This window comes from Trachemys scripta, chromosome 3 (genome assembly GCF_013100865.1).
Source record: "Trachemys scripta elegans isolate TJP31775 chromosome 3, CAS_Tse_1.0, whole genome shotgun sequence".
Lineage (NCBI taxonomy): Eukaryota > Metazoa > Chordata > Testudines > Emydidae > Trachemys > Trachemys scripta.
In genome coordinates this window covers 75804753-75829389 of record NC_048300.1, presented here as the reverse complement: position 1 = coordinate 75829389, position 24637 = coordinate 75804753, and the positions used below count along the sequence as shown (strand labels likewise).

General features: G+C 41.5%; 2 protein-coding genes across 6 annotated transcripts in view; one reads left to right on the top strand and one right to left on the bottom strand.

Annotated features, from left to right (window-relative positions):
• Positions 1-266: 266 nt before the first annotated feature.
• On the top strand, positions 267-23817 carry NTPCR (nucleoside-triphosphatase, cancer-related). 5 transcript variants are annotated; one of them, XR_004645055.1, is made up of 6 exons: positions 270-643; positions 4669-4831; positions 5766-5862; positions 9702-9911; positions 19442-19585; positions 23191-23817. XR_004645055.1 is itself a non-coding variant. In XM_034765101.1 (5 exons), the coding sequence occupies exons 1-5, from the start codon at positions 610-612 to the stop codon at positions 22841-22843; spliced, it is 543 nt and encodes a 180-aa protein (XP_034620992.1). In that variant the 5' UTR covers positions 267-609; the 3' UTR covers positions 22844-22975. The 5 variants fall into 5 exon arrangements, 3 of the variants coding, with proteins under 3 accessions (XP_034620992.1, XP_034620993.1, XP_034620991.1); XR_004645056.1 differs by lacking the exon at positions 23191-23817 and adding an exon at positions 22805-22936; XM_034765101.1 differs by lacking the exons at positions 19442-19585; positions 23191-23817 and adding an exon at positions 22805-22975 and having other exon boundaries at positions 267-643.
• The window catches only part of PCNX2 (pecanex 2), a 232827-nt gene continuing 231386 nt past the window's right edge, over positions 23197-24637 (bottom strand). The window contains exon 34 of the mRNA XM_034765099.1: positions 23197-23397. Coding sequence (XP_034620990.1) covers positions 23224-23397 — 174 coding nt within the window. The 3' untranslated portion in view covers positions 23197-23223. The remainder of the gene's footprint in view (positions 23398-24637) is intronic.

Below are 24637 nucleotides of genomic sequence, written 5' to 3'. Positions count from 1 at the left end.
TGACCTCACACTTGGTAAAGCAACCCACATCCTTTCCTGTATTTATACCTGCTCCTGTATTTTCCACTGCATGCATCTGATGAAGTGGGTTCTAGCCCAGGAAAGCTTATGCCCAAATAAATCTGTTAGTCTCTTTGGTGCCACAAGGCCCCCTCGTTGTTTTTTCTCATTTAAAAGACTCTCAGCCTAGCTCTAGGGCATGACCCAACGTTGCCTACAGCATCCCCAGGAAACTCCTCAGGGGGGTGCCCCTCAGTGCCAGGCTCCCGCTCCACACACGCTTTTCCCGCAGCCCCGCCCATGACCGAAAGAGCAGGTGTGCGCTAAACTGCGCCTTTGAGTCTGGAAAGGCCCCTGCCCGGCGGGGGCCACGTTAATAACCAGCCTCGACAAATCCCTACAAGAGACCCGCTCCCAGGCCGCCAGAGCGCGGCGGAGCGAGACACGCCAGAAGCCAGCCCAGGTCCGGAAGGCCGCTTGCAGGCAGCTGGGTGGCGAGCGGGGCCTGCCGGAGGAGGAGCAGCGGCAGCGCGGGCCCTTGTGACAGGCTCCGGCCGCCCTTGGAGCGCGGGGGGCGGGATCGCTGCAGGGCGCCCCCGGCCCCTCGCCATGGCCAAGCATGTTTTCCTCACCGGACCCCCAGGTAACCCCCGCCCCGGGCAGCGCGGCCCCGCTGCGGGGCTTCTCCGGGCGCCTGCAGGGCCGCGATGGGGCTCGCAGCGCTGGGGGCCCCAAGCCAGCTCGGGGTGGCAGCCATCATCCTCTTCCCCCACCGGGTGCAGCGGGAGCCACCGCCCCGCAGCGGGCCCGGGATGAATGAGCTGCAGCCGGCCCCAGCCCCAGCCCACCCTGAGTGTCTCCCCCTCCGCCCCCGAACTGGCCTCCCTTGGGTCCCTGCGAAAACTTGCCCCCATGTTACGCAGCCTGCCTGGCTACTCTGTTGCAAGCCCTCTAGGAAGATGCACGTTACCAGCCTTTATCCCCGTTCCGTTTGGTACATTTCCAGATGAAGTTACCCCAATCTTAATGCTATTTAAACTGGTTTAACTGCATCTGCGCTACGGGGTCGCACCACTGTAACTAATTCGGTCGTTTACACTTGCAAAAACCCTGCGTGAAGAGCAGCCATTTCTCTACTCGTCTCAACCTGGGGCGGTGTAAATGAGGGAGGGATTTTTTTTTTTTTTTTGTAATTACCTTGATTTCTCAAATTCTTCACCGAAACACCCAACAAAACCCTTAAGCACAAAAAAGTACAAAAGCTGTTTTTGAATGAAGCCAATCTCCTTTCAAAGACGTAATCTGCAATTTGCAGATCGGTCTCTCACTTTTCTTGCTCTTTGCTGTTTAGGTCAGAAATCTTGAATTCACCAAATCAAGACCATAAATAGACTTTTCTTCTAAACAAATTAATACTATGTAACTTGAATTTCCAGGCACTATTATTTTTTTCTCTGTCTTGACAAATTCCTAGACAACTAAACCCAGGCCAATTAAACTGCAAACATTAGCAATTGCCTTCACATTAATATTTTCTGTAATTTAATTGTAGTGAGTTAGCCGTTCAGTCTAAATAATGTACAAATATGGTGCAATATCATTTGTCCCTTTAGTCTGAGATGGTAATTGGAATCCCAAATGGATAATATAGACCAGGAGTTGAAGAAGACTGAGTACTTTATCACTGCAAGGGAATCTGATTATCACTGAAGTAAAACAGGGGCAGCAGAAATACTGTTGCTGTTTTAAAGTAGCAGCCGTGTTAGTCTGTAGCCGCAAAAAGAACAGGAGTACTTGTGGCACCTTAGAGATTAACAAATTTATTTCAGCATAAGCTTTCGTGGGCTACAGCCCACTTCTTTGATGCATCTCATTTAGCCACTAATCTTAAAGGAATGGTCTTTGTTAAAAATGTATGGTCTCAGGTTTTTCAAAAAATGTAAAGGGATTGGTGGTTTTTTTTTTTTTTTGTTGTTGTTGGTAGATTAATATAATAGTTATACAAAGATAATACATGTGATTAGTGAGAAAAATAAAGTACAGGTATTAATCTCATTAACTTCTCATTCTTTTCAATATCCATTGCAACTGTTGCAAAGCTGTAAACTGCAGAAGTAATTACTAAAGCCAATAACAGATTAGAAAACTATATTTAGCATGGAGCATTTTTAACATCTAATATAAATCTCACTAAAGAGATGGTCTAAAGATGTTTAGAGTTTTACAAATTGGTTTGAACTACGGTAAGTTCTGTCAAATATAGGCATTTTTGTTACTCACCACCATGATATGTTGCTGGTACAACTATGTTTTAAAAAAACTCTAACCTTACCTAGCCTACCCCTGTGCAAACTGAAATACAGATTAGATCGGTATCTGAGGATAAAATGACTGCTACCTTTTATTACTTAGATACGGCACTCTATGGGGCAATCGTCTTGTTCTGTGTTTGTACAGGCTGTCCTGGGCCATGGCTAGGGCTCCTAGGCATGGCACCTAGGCATTGATTTGACACCATCAGATCAGGATTAAACAAAGACTGTGAATGGCTATCCAACTACAGAAGCAGTTTCTCCTCCCTTGGTGTTCACACCTCAACTGCTAGCAGAGCACCTCACCCTCCCTGATTGAACTAACCTCGTTATCTCCATACTGATGTATACCTGCCTCTGGAAATTTCCATTACTTGCATCTGATGAAATGGGCATTCACCCATGAAAGCTTATGCTCCAATACTTCTGTTAGTCTTAAAGGTGCCACAGGACCCTCTGTTGCTTTTTAGGCATTACAGTAATACAAATAATAATTATGCTAGTATGCTTGTGCTGTACAAGACACAATAGACTATGGGACAGATTTTTTTTTTTTTAAGGCATCTTTAGGCACCTAAATGCAGATAGGTGCCTATTTGGATTTTCAAAAGTGCCTATAGCCCAGATCCTCAGAGGCTCCTAGCTTTCATTAAATCATTTAAATCAACAGTTAGGAGCCCCAGTACCTTTGAGGATCTGGGCCTAGGTGTCTAATCCCTATCAAATTAGGCACCTGGGCAACTTTTGCAACTCCCACTAGATATCTGCCTGTGGTGTTACACACCTAAATACCTTTAAAAATGTGGCCCATACTCTCTGCCTCCAGGAGTTTAAAGGCCTGCTCTGCCAGATACTTGACACTTTTGATCCATAAATAAATCTGCTTCAACAAGACAGCTGACTGGTGTGATAAAAGGGATGAAATAATGACACCGGATTTTGTATGAGATGGAGGTAAATTTGAGTTTAAAATAAGAGACAGCCAAGAGGTGTATTTGTGATGTAGCCTGGAGGGACACTTCCATTGTGGGATTGGAGAGAACCTCTGGAAGACTGCCAGCATTCACTTAGAGGAAGAGGCACATTAAATGCAATCTGTCCTCCCCTGGTGGGGTATGTGGTGAGAAGGATATCTAGATCCACTTTGGGATGGATTATCTTCCCTTCTGTTTGTTTAGAAGTTCCTTCCATTAGAAGTCATTTTGTCTTCTAGGGCCTGATTTTCAGAGGCAATGAGCTGTGCACTTACCGCTCCTCTGAGGCCAATGGGAGCTGCAGATGCTAGCACAGGGGCGGGCAAACTTTTTGGCCTGAGGGCCGCATCGAGTTTCATAAATTGTATGGAGGGCCAGTTAGGGGAGTGGGTCATGGCCCGGCCCCCCCACATCCTGCCCTGCCCTGTGACACCTGCCCTATCCCCACCCCCCCACTCCCTGACCGCCCCCGGACCCCCACCGCCCCATCCAACCCCTCCTCTCATTCCTGACTGCCCCCCCCCCGAACCCCTGCCCCATCCAACCACTCCTTCTCCCTGTCCCCTGACTGCCCCCAAAACCCCTGCCACCCCATCTAACCCCCCCCTTCCTGACTGCCTCCCCAGGGCCCCAACCCCTATCCACACACCTGTCCCTTGACCACCACCCTGAACTCCTCTGCCCTCTATCCAACTCCCCCACTCCCTGCCTCCTTACCGTGCTGCCTGGAGCACCGGTGGCTGGCAGCGCTACAGCTGCGCTGCCTGGCTGGAGCCAGGCCATACTGCCGCCACCACCACACAGCACAGAGACTGAGTCAGGGCAGGCTCTGCAGCTGCGCTGCCCCAGGAACTTCACAGCCCCGCTGCTCAGAGCATTGCACGGGTGGCAGAGCGAGGGAGCTGAGGTTGCGGGGAAGGGGAAACAGCAGGGGAGGGGCCGGGCCAGGAGCTCGGGGGGCTGGGCCAGATGTGGCCCATGGGCCATAGTTTGCCCATCTCTGTGCTAGCATCTGTGAAAATCAGGAACATAGGGAATGCAGTTATTTTTAACCATTTACTCTAAAGATGTGATGAACTCAGACCTTTTTGCCAACAAGAGAACAAATGGCACTGGAATAAAGGGAGGTTGTGTATGCCAGAGGCCTACATACATTCAAAATGTAATGTGAAACCTGACTTCTGTTCATTGTTTTTTTCCCCTCTCCAGGATAAAAAGTTTTCTGATGTTTTTCCTAATTCTGATTTCTCCAAATCAATCTGTATAAAATGTGTGCAGCCAGCTACCTGTCTGCCAAATGTGATTGCTGCCTCAGAATGGGCAAATTTAAAACCAGGCTTTATGCTTTGCTTGCACTAATAATGGGCACTTCCTTATTTTAGGGATTGGAAAGACGACATTGATCCAGAAAGCCACTGAAGTCCTAAAATCCTCTGGGGTCCCTATTGATGGATTTTACACAGAGGAAGTCAGAGAAGGCGGCAGGAGGATAGGATTTGATGTCATCACTTTGTCTGGGAGACGAGGAACTTTATCTAGACTTGGGTACTGCTGTTTTATAGATTAAGGTGGTTACTGCTTTAGGGGCAGTCCTGCAAGTCCCTCCATGCATTAAATGCCCTGGAAGTCATTGGGCTTTCCACACACAAAGGGCTTTAGGATCACGTTCTTTGTCTGTTAGATTCTCTGGGTCTGACTCACTGTTATCCTTCACTTTATGAAGACATTTGCATCTCTGCCAAGTTAACACAAAACCCCCTACCAACTCAGAATGGTCCTCCAGCTTTCCCACTAGTGCAGAGCAGTAATGAACTGGGTCCTCTGACTTCAGCATGGGCTCTGAATCCCTGTAGAACAATAGAACATGCAAGCTGATTTCATGATCTCAGACACTATTTTTTTCAGGTTGGAAGGAAAATAACTTGCTTCCTCCAATTACTTTCTAAGGGACAGCCCTGATGATCATGAATCAGAGAAGATAAGTTCAGATAAGCTGTCTACAACAAGCCACCGACTGTCCCATAACTGGGTTTTTAACTAGGCAGGTATTTCAGATCCCCATATAGGAGGTCTAAAATACATATGAATCCAAAGTCTCTCCTGCTTCACTGGACATCTCCTCAGCATTTAACACTCCATGCAAAACTTTGGCCTCTTCATCCTGTTATCTGTCTTTCTGAACAATGTTTAATACCACATTTAGATGACACTGTGACTAACCTATGACTGTGTGTCTATATACTAGGAGGAAAAGCTGTATATTTTCTGTTTTGCCATCTGCAGCATATCCAATATAGGGTTGGTTTGTTGGGGGTGTGCGTGTGTGTGTGGTTTTTGAGGGGTTGCGGGAGTTGAATTTTAAAGGAAATCTGTCTGGTTAGATAACCACTCTGATCAGCACAGCTAAAAGTATTACAGCAAATTATCAGCATGTTCGTGGTTCATATTATTAACAAGAATTTTTTTTTTGTAAATTCAGTTCTGATTCTTCTACTGCAAGACATGAATATCGTGTTGGACAATACATAGTAGACCTGGTTTCATTTGAGCACTTGGTGCTTCCTGTGCTGAGAAATGTGAGTAGCTTATGAAAGCTTCTGGAAAGCAAGTACTAGTATTAGAAGGCTTGCTAGGTTAAAGTTGTTGGGTAGCGATAATGACTCTTGTTTTAGGTTTAGCTGTCCTGCACTCACTGCAGGATCTGAAGGGGGTGGGGGGAGCGGTTCTCCTGTGATCTGCGAGACTTTCAGGAGATCCCTTTGCCTCCTCAAAACCACTCTTCCTGGTCCCCCATCCCTCTGGCAGAACATCTCGTAGAAGCATCCTTATGACTGCACAATATCAGGTGTGACAGGGAACCACAATCTTGGATATTGGAGGATTCAGCAGCAGATCTTCCTGTGGCAAACTGCTGTTTCAGTTCACTCCTGCACCCACAAAATGTATGCTTTCTTCCTGCAGAGCTCCAGTGGAGGAGTTTCCAGGGACTCCCAAGAAGGGGAGCTTACTGCAGAGCCAGAATCTGCTCTCTCCCTTGCTGTGATCCACTTTTCCTCGCTTTCCCTTTCCCGTGAAAGTGGAGAGAATGTTTCTGGTGGAAACAATTTTTTTTTTTTTTTTAAAGCATTGTTTTCCTTTTTAATTAGCCTTGTTTCAAGAGACTTGCAAACTTGTTACATCTTCAGTGGCTCATACTAATTTGAGAATCTGTCTGTTGCTGCTTGCGGAGCTCTCTGGCTGCATCAGTGTGGGACCTCTGTTGTTGTATTTTAATTTCCATTCTAGGTATCATCTGATCAAGGCACATTCCATGGTACAAGCCTTGTCAACATAGGTTTAAAGAATTTTCACCAGCATCCAGTAGTGTAAACTGGGGTCTGGATTTACAATTTCTGTTTCCAGGCTCCACACACGTAGTAATGGGAACAGTGTTTCTTCACTTACGACATATATCACTGATAAAATTTGCGCAACCAGGTGTCTGAAGTGTAACACAATGAAATGGCTTAATGCCTCCAGTGCATGTGTTCCTTTGTGCTCCATCCTCCTCTTTCCTTCTCTTCACATGCTATCTGAAATTTGTTTGAATCATATGTGAAGTAGGTAGGCGAAAACACATCGGATACTGTGCTTGTAGTGAATAATAGATAACATCCGTACTGGAATTGCTGCTCTCCCAGCCCTCACTGCAAAATTAAACTAGAACAGATCTTTTGTCAGCATCTTCAAGTAAACAGTGCAACAGCTGCTGACACCACTATTAGAGAAATCCTTTTAATGGTGATTTAACTACATTGCTAAAAGCAGGTTAGGCTAGGGGAGAAGAGAATTTTGCAAAGCACCTGGAGAGGACAAGGCAACAGAGTGGGTTAGGAAACAAAGATGAGGTTGAGGTTTTTTGCCTATCTAACACTTTGGGGAAGGAACAAAAATACAACCGTATGGCAACAGGGAGGATTGAAGGATTGTGAAGGGGGTAGGAGGACAAAGGGGAGATACGACATTAATAATATTTACAGATTTTGATTTTTTTTTTTTTTTTTTTTTTTTTTTTAATTTAAAAATGAAACCTCACTTATAGTAAACTTAATCTCTGGGGAAAAGACCTCACTAGACAAGGGCTGCACTTCGTATACTTATAAAGGATAGTGTAACAGATTATTTAATAATATAAATTCAACAGAGATCTTACTAAAAGGAATCAAGTAGTATTCACTTTGTTCACAAGCATAATGGAGCCGTATGTGTGAAAGAGACTCGAGTAGAGAGGAGTTGGAGAACTGGGAAAGGGCCTCATCCTGCTCCCTTTGAAAATAATAGCAAAAGTCCTATTGATTGAGTGGGAGCAGGGTCTTGCCTATAGGTGGTACAGAATGGGAAAGGAATAGTGTGAAAGGGAAGGACAGCATCAGTTTGGAATAGGAAGAGACCAATGGAAAGTAAGGGTAGGTGAAGCAAAGTAAATGTGCACCTCTACCCCGATATAACACGAATTCAGATATAACGCGGTAAAGCAGTGCTCCCGGGGGGGAAGAAGGGCTGCACACTCCGGTGGATCAAAGCAAGTTCGACATAACGCGGTTTCACCTATAACGTGGTAAGATTATATATATATATATTTTTGGCTCACGAGGACAGCATTATATCAAGGTAGAGGTGTATAAGAACGAAAGGGGAGAGTAGGTATTGCAGAAGGGTGGTAAGCTAATAGAAGTATAATAATACAAATCTTAGATGGTTATCAGTAAATCTACAGGGATCTCACTAATATTTTTGTAGGGACTATGGGACAGCAGCATATGCCAGATAGTTAAAGTCCTTTTTAGTGGACAGTTTGTAGAAATAGCAAAATATATCAGATGTCAGTCTGAGTCCCAAGGCCCCACTATAATGTACTGGAAAACATAGAATGTCCTTTCGGAGTTGGATTTGCCTGCTTTGATCACAGAGCATCTTGAAACAGGTATATGCTACTTAACATATTTGTGGGACTACTTAGACTCTATGGGCCAGCTCCCACTGACTTCACTGGGAAAGAGAGTGGATGCTAAAGTGAGTTCTGTTTGGGGCTCCGGAAACTTCACCTGAAGGGACTGGGGATTCTGTACAAAGCAGCAGCTCCATTTCTTAGCACTCTTCCTAGTAAACTGACTTTTCAGTTCACTGATCTGTGAAAGGGTTTTCAATAAAACTACCCCACCCTGCAGGGACTCAGATATCAGTAGGGACTCAGCTCTGAAAGGTTTTAGGAAATGTTATGTAGTGCATCCATTTTCGTAGGAGCTAACATTTTCTAGCTTCACAAGGGACAACATGTAGACTGGCTTCTCCTTAAGTTACATACGTGGGTGGTGTCTGTACTTATTCATGGATTAACAGTGAAGTTTTGACTTGGGTTGATTTGCTGCTTACAGACATAAATAATAGAACTGGATTTTTCAGTTAATAGCCTCAGAAGAGGGTGGTGAGCTCGCTTTCATCTAATCTGTAGCCTATCAGATTTCTGAACTTTATTGGTTTATGTGCCATCTTAAAAAGTAGTTGTGAAATGAATGGATGAAGCATCAAGCTCCTGTACTACCAATGGCACACATACCACAGTTTGGAAACCCCTGCCCTAATTATAAGTGTATTTATCTGTTGACCCATGCAAATGCAGAGTTTTGTGGGTGTAGTGATGTGAATGCAGCTTTGAAAATCTAGTGCCCCTCAGACTTAACTACAGTAGCTGGCATGTAAAAATATTATCACATCTCTGCCAAGCAGTAGCAGATGTTGAGGCCTTGCAAGTCAGTTTCCTTGGGAGAAGATATCAGTAATTTGGAGTCTAAGTATTTTCTTATTGTAACTTGTTCTTTATACTATATACACCAGTCATTGAACAGAGGTGGTCACAAACCACAAGCAGACATTTTCTCCTCTTTCTAAAATCTTAGCCCAAACACTAACTTTTTCATAGGAAGCAACTCTTCACCAAGAATTGACTCTAGTTAGGGAGCAAACTCTCCTGCTGTTTCCAACAGCTTCCCCCAAAAGGACCTACATCACAAAACTAAAAACAATATACTACATCTTCAAAGATTCTACACTACTCACATGCAAAGAAAAATAACATGTAAAATTGTGTGACTCCGCCAACAGGCGTTCACTGCCCTAAAACTACAAATCTCAGTCAAGGAACAACTGTTGGCTCTTCCTTTCTTCCCATCTGGGATCCTGTTTTGCTAGGTAACAAGCTGGTTGGCTGCAGGCATCCTTAGCAACTGGGGTGACTGGCTTCTCTGCCCTTATGCTCCAGAACTATTTCAAAGAAATGTTACTCCTGAACTGACATTTTTCCCACAGAGAAGATTGGCTCTTACCTCAGTCTTGATTTCTTCATGCTTTTTAATCCATTTGTGTATCTTTCCTATAGGTTGATCTTGGTAGTGACACAGGGAAAAAAGTGTACGTAATAGATGAGGTTGGTAAAATGGAACTCTTCAGCCGGTCTTTTATTCAAGCAGTTCGACAAACTCTGACCGCTTCAGGGACCGCAATTCTTGGAACTATACCAATACCTAAAGGCAAGCCATTGGGTCTCGTGGAGGAGATAAGAAGTCGGAAGGATGTTAAGGTGTTCAATGTAAGTAATCTCTGATATCTTTAAGGAGCCTTTCACCTCTAGGTCAGCAGTGTGAATCTGGCTCAATTCAAATGCTATCAATGGATGCTCGTTGGATAGTCCCAGTGAAATGAAGGCAGTGGTCTCAGTTGAGTTCTTAATGGGCAGATGTTCACATCACACACACAAAAAAAAGCACAATGGGCACTTTTGTTGGCAGACCCATTGAATGAATGGGTCTGTTGAAGGAATATTAGTATCGTTGTTTCTAGTGTTCCCATCACCATGGTGTGACAGTGCCAGACCTGCATTCATTCATTCTTTCAAGTATAGTTCATCTTTGAAAATTGGTCTGTAGAGCCTTTGCCACCAATGATGATATGTGAGATGAAAAGAACTTACCTTGACACTGAGCTCATTTTGAGTTTGCAGGATTGGTAATAAGAGGAGAAAGAAGGCCTCTTGTAAATTCAGCATGCTTTATCTGGAGTCATGGAGTCACAATAACACAGAACCCATTGTTACAACACTTAGTTTTCAGATAGGAACTGCACTTTAAGACCCTGCAAATCAAGCATAGACAAATTCTCAAGTCCTCATCTAACAGTTATGTAGTCTCCTTATAGAAATACCAGTTTAAGACGTTTATTAAGCATCCAGAAAGATGCTAAATGTTTTTTTAAACAAGTAAAAAAAATGTTTTAAAAATTGGTCTCTTCCCTTCAGTTTAATTTTGGTTGATATTTATTGAAACTAGCACACAGTATTAGACCATATTTCCAGAACAGAACAATAGATACTTAAGAACTACAAAAATTCAATAATTGTGACTTGTCAGAAAATTAAGATGTATGGAGAGAATGTTTTAATGCAATACACCATACAAGTAGATACTATTGTAGTTCATGATTAGGGTGATGCGAGTTATGATGCGTGCTTACTATATTTTGTGTACATCGTAATTAAGACTGAATGAATGATGAAAGAAAGTCAGTTATTATTTTGATGCTGCTTCATAGGCTGAATGATCTTATTTAGTGGTGCTGTTTAAAGCACATAATGAAAATGTCTGCCTTACTGTGCCATGCAGCTCCCCTAAATATTCACTTATATTGTAACATGTTATGTGGTTGTGTGAAATTATATGGCATGGGATGGTCCTCCCCCTGCCCCACATTAGAGATATCACAGTGTCCTTACTAGGAATGCCATTGACCATTTCTGCATCACCTAAGAACCAGTGTCCTGTATCTGCAGCATCAATTGTGAGTTATTCATCCCCATCTTCACCTGCTAGTTATCCACCACTATATGCTTTAATGTCTGCTCACTTTAAAACCCAGGAAAGCCAAATTTCTTCTTGGTAGCAGGCCATGTCTTCCTCACTGAACGTCACAGCATCACTCATGCCATCTCCACCTATGTCTCAGCAGACTTCTGGACACTAGGTCATCTCCATTCACTATTGAAGTCAATTGGAATTTTGCTGTTGCCTTTACTGGGACTAGCACTGTAGATAACTGTATCTCATTCTCTGAGAAAGTCAGCAGTCTGTTTTACATTGCTAGGATCATGATATATAGTTACTCTTGTTCTGATTATGGAAAACTGCTTACTTAATCCATTAGCTGAAGTGCGAGGGATGAGGAATGTAACAGACTGTGATGGTTCCCAAGTCACAGGGACCTAATGTACTGAAGCATCATCTAGCAGGATATCTGCCTTGCACGTTAACATGAATATATTTACCTGTTCATTCCCTGCTGATTCAAATTTGTGCATGAAGCAGGAACCAAAGCTGTAACGATGCAGATGTTTCTGCTGGCTACTGTAAGCAATAACTCACGCCTCCATTCTTGAATTGCCATAACATGGGGGAGGACTTGGAGTGCCCCCGCAGCCCTTGCACAGCCAAGCAGTGCCAGCCATATCTTGCTGCATGGTGCAGTTCGTTTTTGTCTCCCAGTGTACAGGTAGACAGGCATCTGTTTAGTCCGCCCTGGTGACTTATTGTGGAATTAGGCCATGCATGAGGAATTTAGCATAGTTATCTCATATCCTCTAATCTTTTAATAGGAGTTCTAATGTTCAAAGCTGAGCATGCAAAGGCTGCTGTTCTTTTGCTTGCACCACCATTGTCCTCTTGTGACCAAATCCTCAGCTGGGGTAAATGGATGCAGCGCTGCTAACAGTGGTTGAGGATATAGCCCTTAATATTTAATGTGTTACCTCCTACAGCACTTTGGGATGTATTAAGTATGAAACTCCTATGTAATAAGAGCGATTTTGTATTGCTGGTGGTATTTTAATTACTTCTTGTAGTGTAGCATCTAGGAGCCTCAGTCCTAGATCAGGAACCAGTTGTTGTAGATGCTGTACAAGCACCGAACACAAAGATTGTCCCTGCCCCCAGAAAGCTTACCCTCTATTGTTGCATGGCTCCATCTTTCTGAGGGAACTAAATCTTCCCAGTGATAATGCAGGATGGTCCACCCTCACTGCCCATTTTCCTAGAACTTTTCCTTTATAGGTCTAGTATTATACAGAATATAGAAGCCCAGGTTATTCTCCGAAGCTGGCTTGCATCTGTTTTCTCCTTAAACCCTTCCTTTTGCTTTTGTGAAAATACACTAGTGAAGTTTGGGTTTCCAACTGTCTTTTAAAAAAACAAAACAAACAAAAAACTAGAATCCATAGTAGGTTTCAGTGTGGAAAAACAGCATCATCATAGATCAGGGCAATTGAACCATGGTGCAAGACCCACTGCATCACAGGAGGTTAGGAACCAGAGTCTACAGAAAGTTAACATCTTTTAATTATAAATAATACATGTTCTTTCCCTGATATTCAATCGGCTTCTGTATGACATGGACTAAGAGTGTTTATGGACTGTTAATACATCATCTTTGTGAACTGTCCATACATCATCATTCTACATAAATTCAGTTTACTAGAAGTAAATGTTTTACTAGTAGAATGAAAAGCACCCACCAGCAGAGGTGTATTTCTAACTTATAAAATCATCCCTCTGAAACCTGACCTTTTTCTAAGCCCCAGACTTATGCTGTTTACTGAAAGCAACATTTATCCCTTTCCAATTTTCACCTTGTTCCTTCTGTCGCAACATTTTCATGGAGAAATTTTTTTTTTAAATAACAAAACACTTCCTTTCCTCTGTCTTCAGCTCTTGATACAGTTATCTTGTATTTGGTTTTTGTGACATCTAGTAACTACATGTCAAATCCTATTTGTATTGTGCCTAGTAAAATCAGAGGTACCAGACACAAAATCATTCAAGTCAAATGCCCAAGATGTTTCTGATCCATCTATGTCAGTTTATTTTGATAAAAGTATTGAGGAATATGGATTTTTTTTTTTTTTTTTTTTTTTTTTTAGTCCACTTGTTTTCCCCTTTTTCTTCCTGTACTCCAAAGAGAAAAGGGCTCCAAATAGAGATTTTTTGCAAATTGATCTTTCCCTGAGCGTACTTGTATTATTGGGATAATGGACTTCATAGTATTCTTGCATGCTTGGAATCTTGGTCGTGGTTCGTTCTATCTTACCCAGATGCTTTGTAATAGTGATGTCCACAAATGCTTTCAGCTCTCTGGATATGAATATAAATACTGGCATTTCTAATATATAATATAACATGGCAGAACAAAATACCCCCAATGCTTATCTGGAAGTCAGCCCACAACTTGGGATTAGACCATCCCTGGAGGTTAATAAGAGCAGGAAATAAGTACGAAAAGTCTTGCAAAATAGCCATGAAGATTTCCTAATCTGTACAATATGCTTGCCAGTATTCTCAGTTTAGATAATTTCTTGCTGCATATATGTACATAAAAGCTTTGGCTACACAGGTATTTTACATGCCTTGAACATATGGATATTGCTATTTTAAATGTTCGGTGGGTCACCTGAAAGTCAAGGTAATGGGTGAAGTCAAGAGGTTTTCTGTGAGACCATGGCATCTGACTTACCTGTGTTGTTCACTGTACCTTGTGTCCCATGATAAATATCCTGTAGAATGATTGCACTTTTGAGTGCCTCACTCTCTTTGTGTTTGTTACTTTTATTGACCAACATTCTGAGTAACATTTCAAAAACTTCTTCCCTTCCTCCTGTTTTCCATGTCACTCTTTCAGGTACCCATTATTGTATCTGCTCCCTGGAATTAAAATGGCCTGGATGAAAGTACTATGTCAAATTGCTAACTGTCTCTCTTCAGGTTTACAATGTCTGTTGCCAACAGTTACATATGGCTTCATTTATTGTATAAAGTAACATATTGGGATATTACCAATACATTTATATGTATAAAAAGAATACCCAGAGTTACTCTCTGTTTTCAGCATTAACTGTTGTATCGGAAGGGATATAGAACCTCAGGCTTCAGAGCTTAAGCCAATTCGATTTTTGTTTACAGTGAGACTTTACTGGGGGAATATGCTCCTACATCTGCCTACTTTGGGGTTTCTTGCACCTCACCTGCCTCTAAAGCATTCGTTGCTGACTGCTATCAGAGACAGGAGTCTGGACTAGGTAGTCCATGGTCTGATCCAGTTATTGCACTTGCATTCAAGAGGTGAAATCTTGGCCCCACTGAAGTCAGTGGGAGTATTGTCATTGACTCTAGTGGGGCCAAATGTTACCCCAGGTCTCCACTTGTGCAGGCACAAGTAGTTTTGTACATACACTTCTGAAATGCAAACACTTGCTCGTGCACACGTGTTAGACCTTGCACTCACAAAATCCAACAGTTGTACAGGCATAAGAATTCATCAGCTATGTGTAGTGGTGTTTACACTTTCAAAAGCTCCTAAACTTTGTGAGACAAGTTGCGTGAGGTGATATCTTTTCTTGGACCAATTTCTGTTGGTGAAAGACTCAAGCTTTTGAGTTTACACAGAGCTCTTCTTCAGGTCTGAACCTAAGAGGAGCTCCATGTAAGCTCAAAAGCTTGTCTTTTACCAACAGAAGTTGGTCCAAGAAAAGATTACTTCACCCACCTTGTCTCTCTCTAACAACCTTGGACCAACGCAGGTACAGTAACACCTAAACTTTAATTAGTTTTTGAATTTTTTTCAAAAAAAAATTATCCAAATATTCTGAGAAACCTAGGTATCTTAGCGTCAAAGCAGTGTTGTATAATATTCAAGAGCTTGTTTTAATTCTTCACTGCAGAGGTGGTTGACACGAATAAGACATCCTTATTGAAATATAATCCAATCAAATACTGAAGACCGAAAAATCACTGCTATATAGTTTGTGAATGGTTTAAGAAGGTATCTTGAAAAGCATTTCTAGTGTGTGGTTTGAATGATTTCTGTCTGTCATTCACAAGTGAATAATCACTTGTATTTGCAGTACTTTTAAAGAGTTATTCTAACAGTTTTACATAGGTTTCTAGGTGTAGCAGATGGGGGTGGTCTGTTTGCTGTAGGTAGCAAGAGGAAGCAGATGTTTCGCAGAGTTATTCCTCTCCTAATATGGAAATATATGCTGGACTCGATTTTAAAAAAAAAAAAAAAAAAAAAAAAAAAAATTCAAATGACAGAGAGATGGTTATTTAAAGGGTAAGCCAAATTCTAATATATTAAATTTTTGATTTTTTTTTTTTTTTTTTTCCCCCCCGACCCTCCCATCTAGGTTACTAAGGAAAATAGAGACAACATTTTGCAAGATATTGTAACAACTGTGCAGGATTGCAGGAAATGAAGACAATTTCTTGTTTGTAACCATAAGCTCTTATATAAGTATATTGGAGGGCCCAACCCTACTCAGGCCTGGGGCAACTTTACTAGTGTCTTCAATATGAGCAGGATTGAGTGTGTAGCACTCTAAAATGGGACAGTGGGCTTCCATGTTTGTCAGTCGTTTACATATAATTGACTCAGTTCACAAGGCTTTAAAAAAAACTCATCCTGGGATCTGAAAGTCAAGCAATCGTTTCTGATGCCAATTATAGTAGCACAAATTCAATTAACTATTAAATTCAACGGAACTATTGATTCAGCCCCTAATCCTGCAACATATGGTGAGGGTAGTCTGCTGTGTCTACAGAGAAGCATTAAAGTCAGTAGAGCTCTGCACAGGCCCCACAGTCCTCCTGCACACTACACATTGCAGAACTGGGGGCTGACACCTGTGTAACAGAATGTAGTCCAAGCAAAATCTTGCACAATCTGCTTTGTGCATTATCACCACCACTAACACTGACCCTGGGGTCCTACAGCAGTGTGCCTCAACTAACTCACCAATATGCTTCAGCTGGTTCAGCATTATGAATGATGATGAACAAAACAGAATAGCTTGATTCTCACGTCGCAGGATAAGTAAACTGAGCAAATGTGATCTGAAATCATTAAGACAAATACATGATATAACTGGACAATTGTCATTTACAGAGTTGAATTTTAGAGAAAAGATTAGCTTTAAGTTGCTTAGACAGTACTTGATAGGAATGCTGCCTATTCTGTTTATTTTTCACATTTTCTTATAGCCAAAAAAAGTCTTTAGGACCATGGCTTTCTTAATAAAATCTTGACAGATGTTTTTCATAAAATGTTTAAATTATCAAGCATTAGATTTAATGCTGCATTTGACTATCCAAGTTTAACAATCCATTATGGCTTATTGATGCTTAACAATTTCTGTTTATTTCCTTTTGCAATCCTGTGCATGTTTTTTGGTTAATGATGAAACAAGAAATGAGAGTATTAGACAACATATATCCTCAGGAGGTTTGTAAATGTGTTTAGGAAAAAAGCATTTACCACTTAATCAGTCTTGCATGTCATAAACTAAATTTCCAGCCAGGTGTACTTTTGTTCTCATGCAGCTTAAAGAGTTTTCTACTTCAAAGATTTAGGAATGGAAAGGACTGAATTCCTTCCTTTCTTGTGTGGAGTGTAACAAATGTTAAAATAAACATGTTGGTTAAAGGCATATGGAAACTTGCCTTGTAGTTAGTCATTTATTTGTACACTAGTTCATGGTTATGCTCCAATAGCAGATCTATGTGTATTTATAAAGCCAGGTTCTAACAGCTCTTTTGAAAGTGTATAGGAGGCTGTGGGAAAGCATGCAATGTAGATCCTTCCTCTTCCCCATACTCTGTGCAAGGGCCTGTTAGAAGTGAGTCCTGCTGTGGGCCACTGGAGGTGTACATCACCCCCAGAGGGGTGGGGCTAAGGCCCTATTGTTAATATGTACTAGAGGGGGAGAATTCCCCCAGAGCTCCCTGTGGGCTTGTGCAGCTCTATGCTACTCCAACATAGGACTGTGCCTTAAAGCCATAGTTGATTCCTTAATTAAACATCAGATGTCTACATTAGCTAGGAACTGTGGACAACTCCAAGCTATCGCTTAAAATAGTGCTATTGGGTGATCCAGTCTTATCCAAGAGCAAAGCATTTAGATGTGCACCTTACTCTGAAGTTCAACAAATACTGGTTTTGTCAGAGCAAGGCGTGAGAGTGAGGTTTCTCCATTGTGAATAGCCAAGCCCTTGTCCTCAAATGCTTGAATCTAGGGAATTAGTAGGTATGTCTCCACTGCACTTAAAAACCTGTATCTGGCTTGGGCTGTAGGACTGTTTAATTTCAGTGTAGATGTTTGGGCATGGGCTGGCACCTGGGCTCTGGGACCCTCTGACCACACAGGGTTCTAGAGTTTGGGCTCCAGCCCAATCCAGAACCCTGAGCCTGGACATTTCTTTGAGGAGACGTTGTGACTCTCTCTCTTCTATAAAGATAGTGGACAGAACCTTTGCCAAATTTACCAGCTGCTTCCCCCATCACCTCTCTCAGCTGGAGACTTTAAGAAGTTGGGAATCCTCTATTGATTAAATGTTTTATATGTAAAGTGAAATGAGAAGCCAAATCTGACTTGCTGAAGCTCTTTACCATTACTCATGCTACCTTTCAAGTGCCTGTTAGCTTTCATAATGCTATAATATCCCAGCTGTACAACTGGTGTTAATATAATTGTCCTCTAGCATTACTGATCCTGCTTGCAATTTTTTTACTTCATTTTGTAGGGGTGTGACACTGTTTTATAGGGTTGTATAGTACATCGTATGAGGGATTCCCCCCTCCTAATAGGGATCTTTGTGCACTTTACACTACTATTAATTTTTCCATGATAAAGGCTAGCTAAGCCATCTGTCAAACCCTGTTAGCATTCAGACACCACTTGCAATAGAAGAGCCCTTTATTTTATTGCATTCTCAGATTTACCCACCTTCTACATATAATGTCTCCTTTCCTGGTCATTGATATATAGGGTCAGATTTTTAGCTATACATCTGCAATTTTGTGTGCATGCACACAGTGGTCCAGCCAAAAATATACCTCACAATGTGGGTGTAAATGGACTTGTGCACAATTCTTTCACTTAAACTGGAATAGTTTACCAAGGGATCTGGGGGAGTCACCATAATTTTGTCCTAGGATTAAAGCCCATCCTATTGAAGTCAATAGGAGTTTTTCATCTGAGTTCACAAGACCCAGGATTTCACCCTTTAAACAAGATTGGGTCTCTTTCTAAAAAACCATGCTATAGCATAGCCATAAGCTATGGGCTTGATGTAGGGGTTACTACGTGAAATTCTCTCACTTGTGTTATGCAGGTGGTCAGACTTCATGATTTTAATGGTTGCTTCTGGCCTTTACAGCTAAGTCAGTCCCAAAGTAATGTAACATACTTGTTTCAAATGTTCAGCACAGGGATCAGAAACTAAGAGTTCCAAATTAAGTTCAGCTGTTATGGTACCTTATGTTCATTGTGAAGGCAAAAATGTATTGCCTGGTCTCACATATGCAGCATATATAGAAAGCCTTAAGAGCATATATAGAAAGCACAGTGACAGCTAGAGCATTGATAATTCCCCTAATCAGCTATTTACCAATAGCAAACATTGTGTGATGGTAACCTCTGATACGGCAGCAAGACTCCTGATGACAATGTTACTGCACCTGCAAATTTTAATTGGTGTAAAAGGGAGAGAATAATTAGTGCCTCCTATTTTGTTTAAGCTCGAGCATCAAGGACATTGTAGGCAAGAAGTTTATAACAATTCCAGCATAAAACAGTGCAGACAGCCTGGCATAAATAGAGGCTGCATTATTGAGCATGTGCCAGCCAATTTTTTACTCATGACATATGGAAAATCAGAGAGAGCAGTAAGTCTTTAACACTTGACCTGCTACAGAGTTAATAATAGGGCTAAGAAATATTAGTCTTACAGAATTAAGTACAAAAAACAGTAAAGTGCTCTACTTAATGACCAATCTCTCTTCCATGGAGCAGAATAAAAATGGCACTAATTTGGTAGTTAAGAGGAATAATTTATTGACAAGGAGAGGGTTATTACATGCTGACAAATTTTAGTATTTATTCACCTGTCCTAAGGTGAGTTTCTTGAGTATATCTAAACCTGAACCTGAATTACACAGCCTATTTACCCAAAGAAGAGCAGGGTGGAGGTAGACTAAAGTCAGACCAAAGAAGCCATTTTCCCCTTCCCCTTCCCCTATCCTCAGAACCTAAGCAGATGAGCTGTGAATTAAACCTTGAAGACTCCCAAGAACTTGATGACTATGAGGAATGCCAAACAGTTCTGAGATGGAGAAGGGAAATCGCACTGATCTTAACTAGGCTTGACAAAGTTTGTTCCACTCTTGGAGGTAAGTATATATTAAATCCTTCTGTTTCCTACCGACTGTACAATCAGACAACTTCTATAAACAAGGCTTGGGGTCTGCCAACTGGTGACTAGATGCTAGAGTGAACATAACTGATTTAGCAGCCCCTGGCTGGCTTCTCTAATGTTGCTGAAGTCATTGATTAGATACTCTGGGCAGATTCTGACCTAATTTCCACCAGTGTAAATGAGACGAGTGCCTAACCTTTACTGCATGACTTGAGCAAGAACAAATTAGTGAAAGAATAAAATAGGTTTAAGGAAACCAAGAGAAGGAAAAACAGTTAATCTGAGGGCTAAAATGGGACTAGTTCTGCAATGTTCATTCTTATTTTACCATATACCCACCACTGCTCTGCTTCCTCGCTCAGTCCTGATACATTATAGGGCTTCCCCCCACTGCTTTCCTCCCACTTCGATCATCAGTAAAATGTCACCTAGCCAGGCTACATACAACACTGACTATTTTTATCTTTGCCCATAACTACAGAATTTGGCTAAGGCTCTTCAGGTGGATCAGTGAACGGGGTGGTGCCGTCATTCCCTCACCACTGATGATGTTTCCGTAAATGTAGCACATACACGGATTGTGCTTGGAGAGTGGGAGGTTGTCTTCCTCAAAGGCTGGTGCAGTTACCGACTAAATTGGGGGTGTCCTTGAAAGCAGCAATAAAGGATTCACCTGGCAGCCGATTGGCTACCACTGCTGCATTGCATGGGTCATAGCAGTGCAACTCTCCAGTATATCGACCACATTTGGAATTAGGTGAATGATCAGTGAGCAGGCTCCTTGCTACACAGCATGTCGAACAAGTGACTTCTTGCCCCTGCTGTTTTGGAAAATTTCAGCATGTCACCTAAATCTTCAAAATATTGATGTGTTGGATCACGCAATATATATTTAAAGGTGTTGATTACAGCCATCCTCCAAGCACCACTGCACACACTGAACACGTAACACATACAAACTGCTCAACCTTAACAGCTTAGTCCATATACAATGCTGGATGGATATTAGCTATAGTAGAACCTCAGAGTTATGAACACATAACTGGAGGTTGTTCGTAACTCTGAACAAAAAGTTATGGTCGTTCTTTCAAAAGTTTACTACTGATCATTGACTTAATACAGCTTTGAAACTTTACTAGGAAGAAGAAAAATGCTACTTTTAACCATCTGAATTTAAATGAAACAAGCACAGAAAGTTTCCTTACCTTGCCAAATCTTTTTTTAAAACTTTACCTTTATTTTTAGTAGTTTAAATTTAACATAGTACTGTACTGTATTTGATTTTTTTGGGCGGGGGGAGTCTCTGTTGCTGTCTGATTGTGTACTTCTGGTTCCAAATGAGGTGTGTGGTTGACTGGGCAGTTCGTAACTCTGGGGTTTGTAACTCCGAGGTCCTCTAGCTCCAGTGTTGGCCCAGGGTTCAAAAAACCAAGACAATTACCAAAAGTCATTCTTATTCAATAAAAACATCTACCTGGACCCTAATTTAATGATTCCCATAATCTTTGATTATGCTGTGGGTACTATTGCTCACCTTAAATACATTGAAGATATAAGTATTTTTATTGACAACATGGTCAATACAAATCTATGGGCTATTGCCTTAGAGAATACCTGTAATTGTTCCTGTTGGGAAAGTTTAACATTCCTGCTGTTCACCCAGCCAAGATATTTCAATAACAATTTTAAAACAAAAGAAAAATATCTGCAACACATATATAGGCGCTAAAAGTCACGGGATACTTTGAAAAAATCCCTCCCTCCCCCCAATAGGCAGTTGGGATTTTTTTTTTTTTTTTAATAACTAAAATGTGTAGGGCTAAAGCCTGTTGTGAGAGGCCTCGGCACCCTGTGCTTGGTGGGGGTGGATTGGAAACAGCCTTTATCTGCACACCTGTGCAGCAGCAGGTTGGGATTCATTATGAGCACTCTCCTGGTGCACAGCTGCCTCAAGAGGACATCGTGTGTTGGCTTGAAATAGGACTAGAAGCCTGTGCTGTTCTCTGGTGGAGCAGCACTAAAGCACATGCACCTGGCACCTTGCTCCATTCAGGCCCTGTGGATTGCAGGATCTCTCAGTGATGCCTTTGAAGAACATTCCACTTTCTCCCTGGTGTGGCCATAATGAGGGAGGGCAGAGTTTTGCCCATAATGTTAAGAGCTTTAGCACCAGGCTAATTTATATTAATGAGTGGGAGACAAAATGTGGATTTCCAAAGTTTGCAAATCAGCAAGTAAGTAAATAAATATGACTGAAAAGAATGAAAATTGCTGCATCACAGCGTGTACTTGGCTCATTTATTTTGACCAGTGTCATTCAGGTGTTTTTTACAGTATTAAATATAGATGCCATGGTGATGGACAGGGTCTGTAAATGTGAAGGCAACCGGATATTGTGTAAAAGTCATGAGACCTCGCTTCAGCATCGCCTATTCAATCTTGCTCATTAAGTGGGACGAGACGACCTGGTTTTGTGTAGAAAACCACCATGACTGTGGATTAGTGTGATAAGAATTAGAAAGGAGCTGCTGTAGTTACAGTAAAGAAGAACACGGAGACACTGATAGTTGTAAATAGTTTAATTACAAAAAAAATTTATGAGCATGTGTGTGTATATACTATAGTACATTAAGGATTTGTTTTAGCCTCTTGGCTTCAGATATAGGCATGCATTCCTGTAAACTGAACAGGAGTGCGAGATTACATATAAGAGCAGTTTTGTATATAAAACTGCTTTGTTTGCAAATAAGGAGCACCATATGCTTTGTGAAGGCTTTCCATGCACTGGCTATACTTGTTCTCAAAACTTGCCTTATTGCAATGTGTAGTCTATCTCTTTCATACAATATTTCAACATGGCTGCATGCAGTATATCTTCACCTATATTAATATGTTGCTATATATAATTACCATCTGTGTAACACTTTAAAGAAAAGGGAGAATGAGGTTTGCCTTTAAAAATTTGCAGATTCAGCTCTGTTAGTTTTCAGAGTAACAGCCGTGTTAGTCTGTATCAGCAAAAAGAAGAACAGGAGTACTTGTGGCAGTACTCCTGTTCTTCTTTTAGCTCTGTTAGTGTGTATTGTACTATCCTATTACATGTTCATTGCTTCTAGTCAGAATTTTTCTTTGTGATGCATTATGTATAAAATGCCAATTATTTAACATGCAGTCCTCTTTTTCATTATGGCAGGAAACAGATGTCTGTGTGCTTTTCGCCGAGTTGTATTAAGATCTTCCATTGCTTTCACTTGCACTTCCACGCATGCTTCTTTTTGAGCATGTCCAGATTTCCACCACAAGTGTGTCAGCACCGCTGCGGGGGAAGGATATCAGGCAGAGTTTATTCATTGTTTTAGAAATGTCAAGAACCTGAGATGAAGTTGCACTGCATTTTAGGACATCTTTAAATTCTGTAAAGGTCCTTCCATCCCCACATGCCAAGCCTTTTTGCTGAAGAACATCTGCACTATGGGATTCTCTCTCCGAAGTTAGAAAAATAAAGCGTTTTGAGGTTTGTTGTTACACTTGAAATAACTGCAGCTGACTGACCTAGATGTGTTGTTCTTTACTTTGAAGGAGTACATCTGGCCCTTGAACTAGGAATATTCTTCACTGCTCTTCTGAAAGGCTCTGTTGAGAAGCTGTATCTTCCAGTGCCATATCCTCCTGGCTGGCTCTTCTACACTCCAGATTATGATTCTCAAAAATGGCTCGGGCAGGACCTAGGTCTTTTCGCGGTCTAGGTTTTGTAGCATCAGTCACTTCATAAGTCTCGGAGAATTGCTTAAAACAAAATTTAGAATAGTTTAGGAAATGTCTAGATGGCACTTCATTTGGTTCTTTTCAAAAGGACATTTTGAAACAAAGACCGACATTAGCTCTCTGGACTTCATACCGTTTTGTGTAATTTTATGTGATTCACATTTAGTTATAGCGTGAACTTCAGGAACTAAAAAGGAACTAGAGAAGACCCCAGCACTTGTCCCTCTTCATGTGATAACAGCACAGAACTGCCCACAAGAGCAGACTACCAGATAGAGATTGTGCGGTAATACCTACTTTGTACTGTGCCTGATCATGTTAAGTCTGAAAAGGATGCCTCAAATTATCCCTAAATATAATTAATCTAATTCTGGTCCAACTTCACTAGAAGACTTCCTGTGCTAAAGCAGAGGGTTTAAATAAAAGCCTTATTTCACACCACATGCTGGCAAGTAGCCACATTGACTGCAAGAGCTCACTTGTGCCTGGCACGCAAAGTGCTCAGCTTAGCTCTCGTAATTTCAAAGGGAGTTGAGAATGGTTGGCAGGATCCAGACCTTAGACTGTAAACTCTTTAGGCAGGGGTTGTGTCTTACTTGTTTGTGCAGTGCCTTGCATGTCTACTGGTGGTGTAGAAAGACAAAAAATAATACTCGCATCAGTAAGGCAAGCAGTAGGCCCTAGGTGAATAATGCTCAGTCCAGCTCCTAATGGAGATAATGGCAAAACTCATTGCCTTCATTTGGAGCAGGACTGATCATTACATGATGCAGTTAGGATGAAACTAACTTCAGGCATGGACAACCTTGGTATCATCTGGCTTAATATATTTGTATGCTATGTACATGAGAAACCAGACTTGGGCTATCCATATCCAATGATTTTGTCCTAATGACAACAAATCAACTTACTTGGTAATGCCAAATTATTTAATGTTAGTTATGCCCTCAGTCTCTCATTGGATTTGCCAAACTGCTTCATGTCTAAGGACTATGATTTTATTTTACCACTCCGGAGGGTCTGTAGTGAGGATGATGGACTTCAGGAAGGAAACTGATTGGAATCAAAAGTTAAATCATACAGTCAAATAGCCAACCAAACAAAATACTAAAGTGCACACACAAATTTTCCCTGGGGAGAGAATGATAGAGAGAATAAATGCACGTGACAGATGTTAGTCACGTTGCTTAATGCACTCCTGGCAGACACTTGAATACTACAGTGGGGAGAGCAGCATAAGAATATAATAGACTAGAATTAT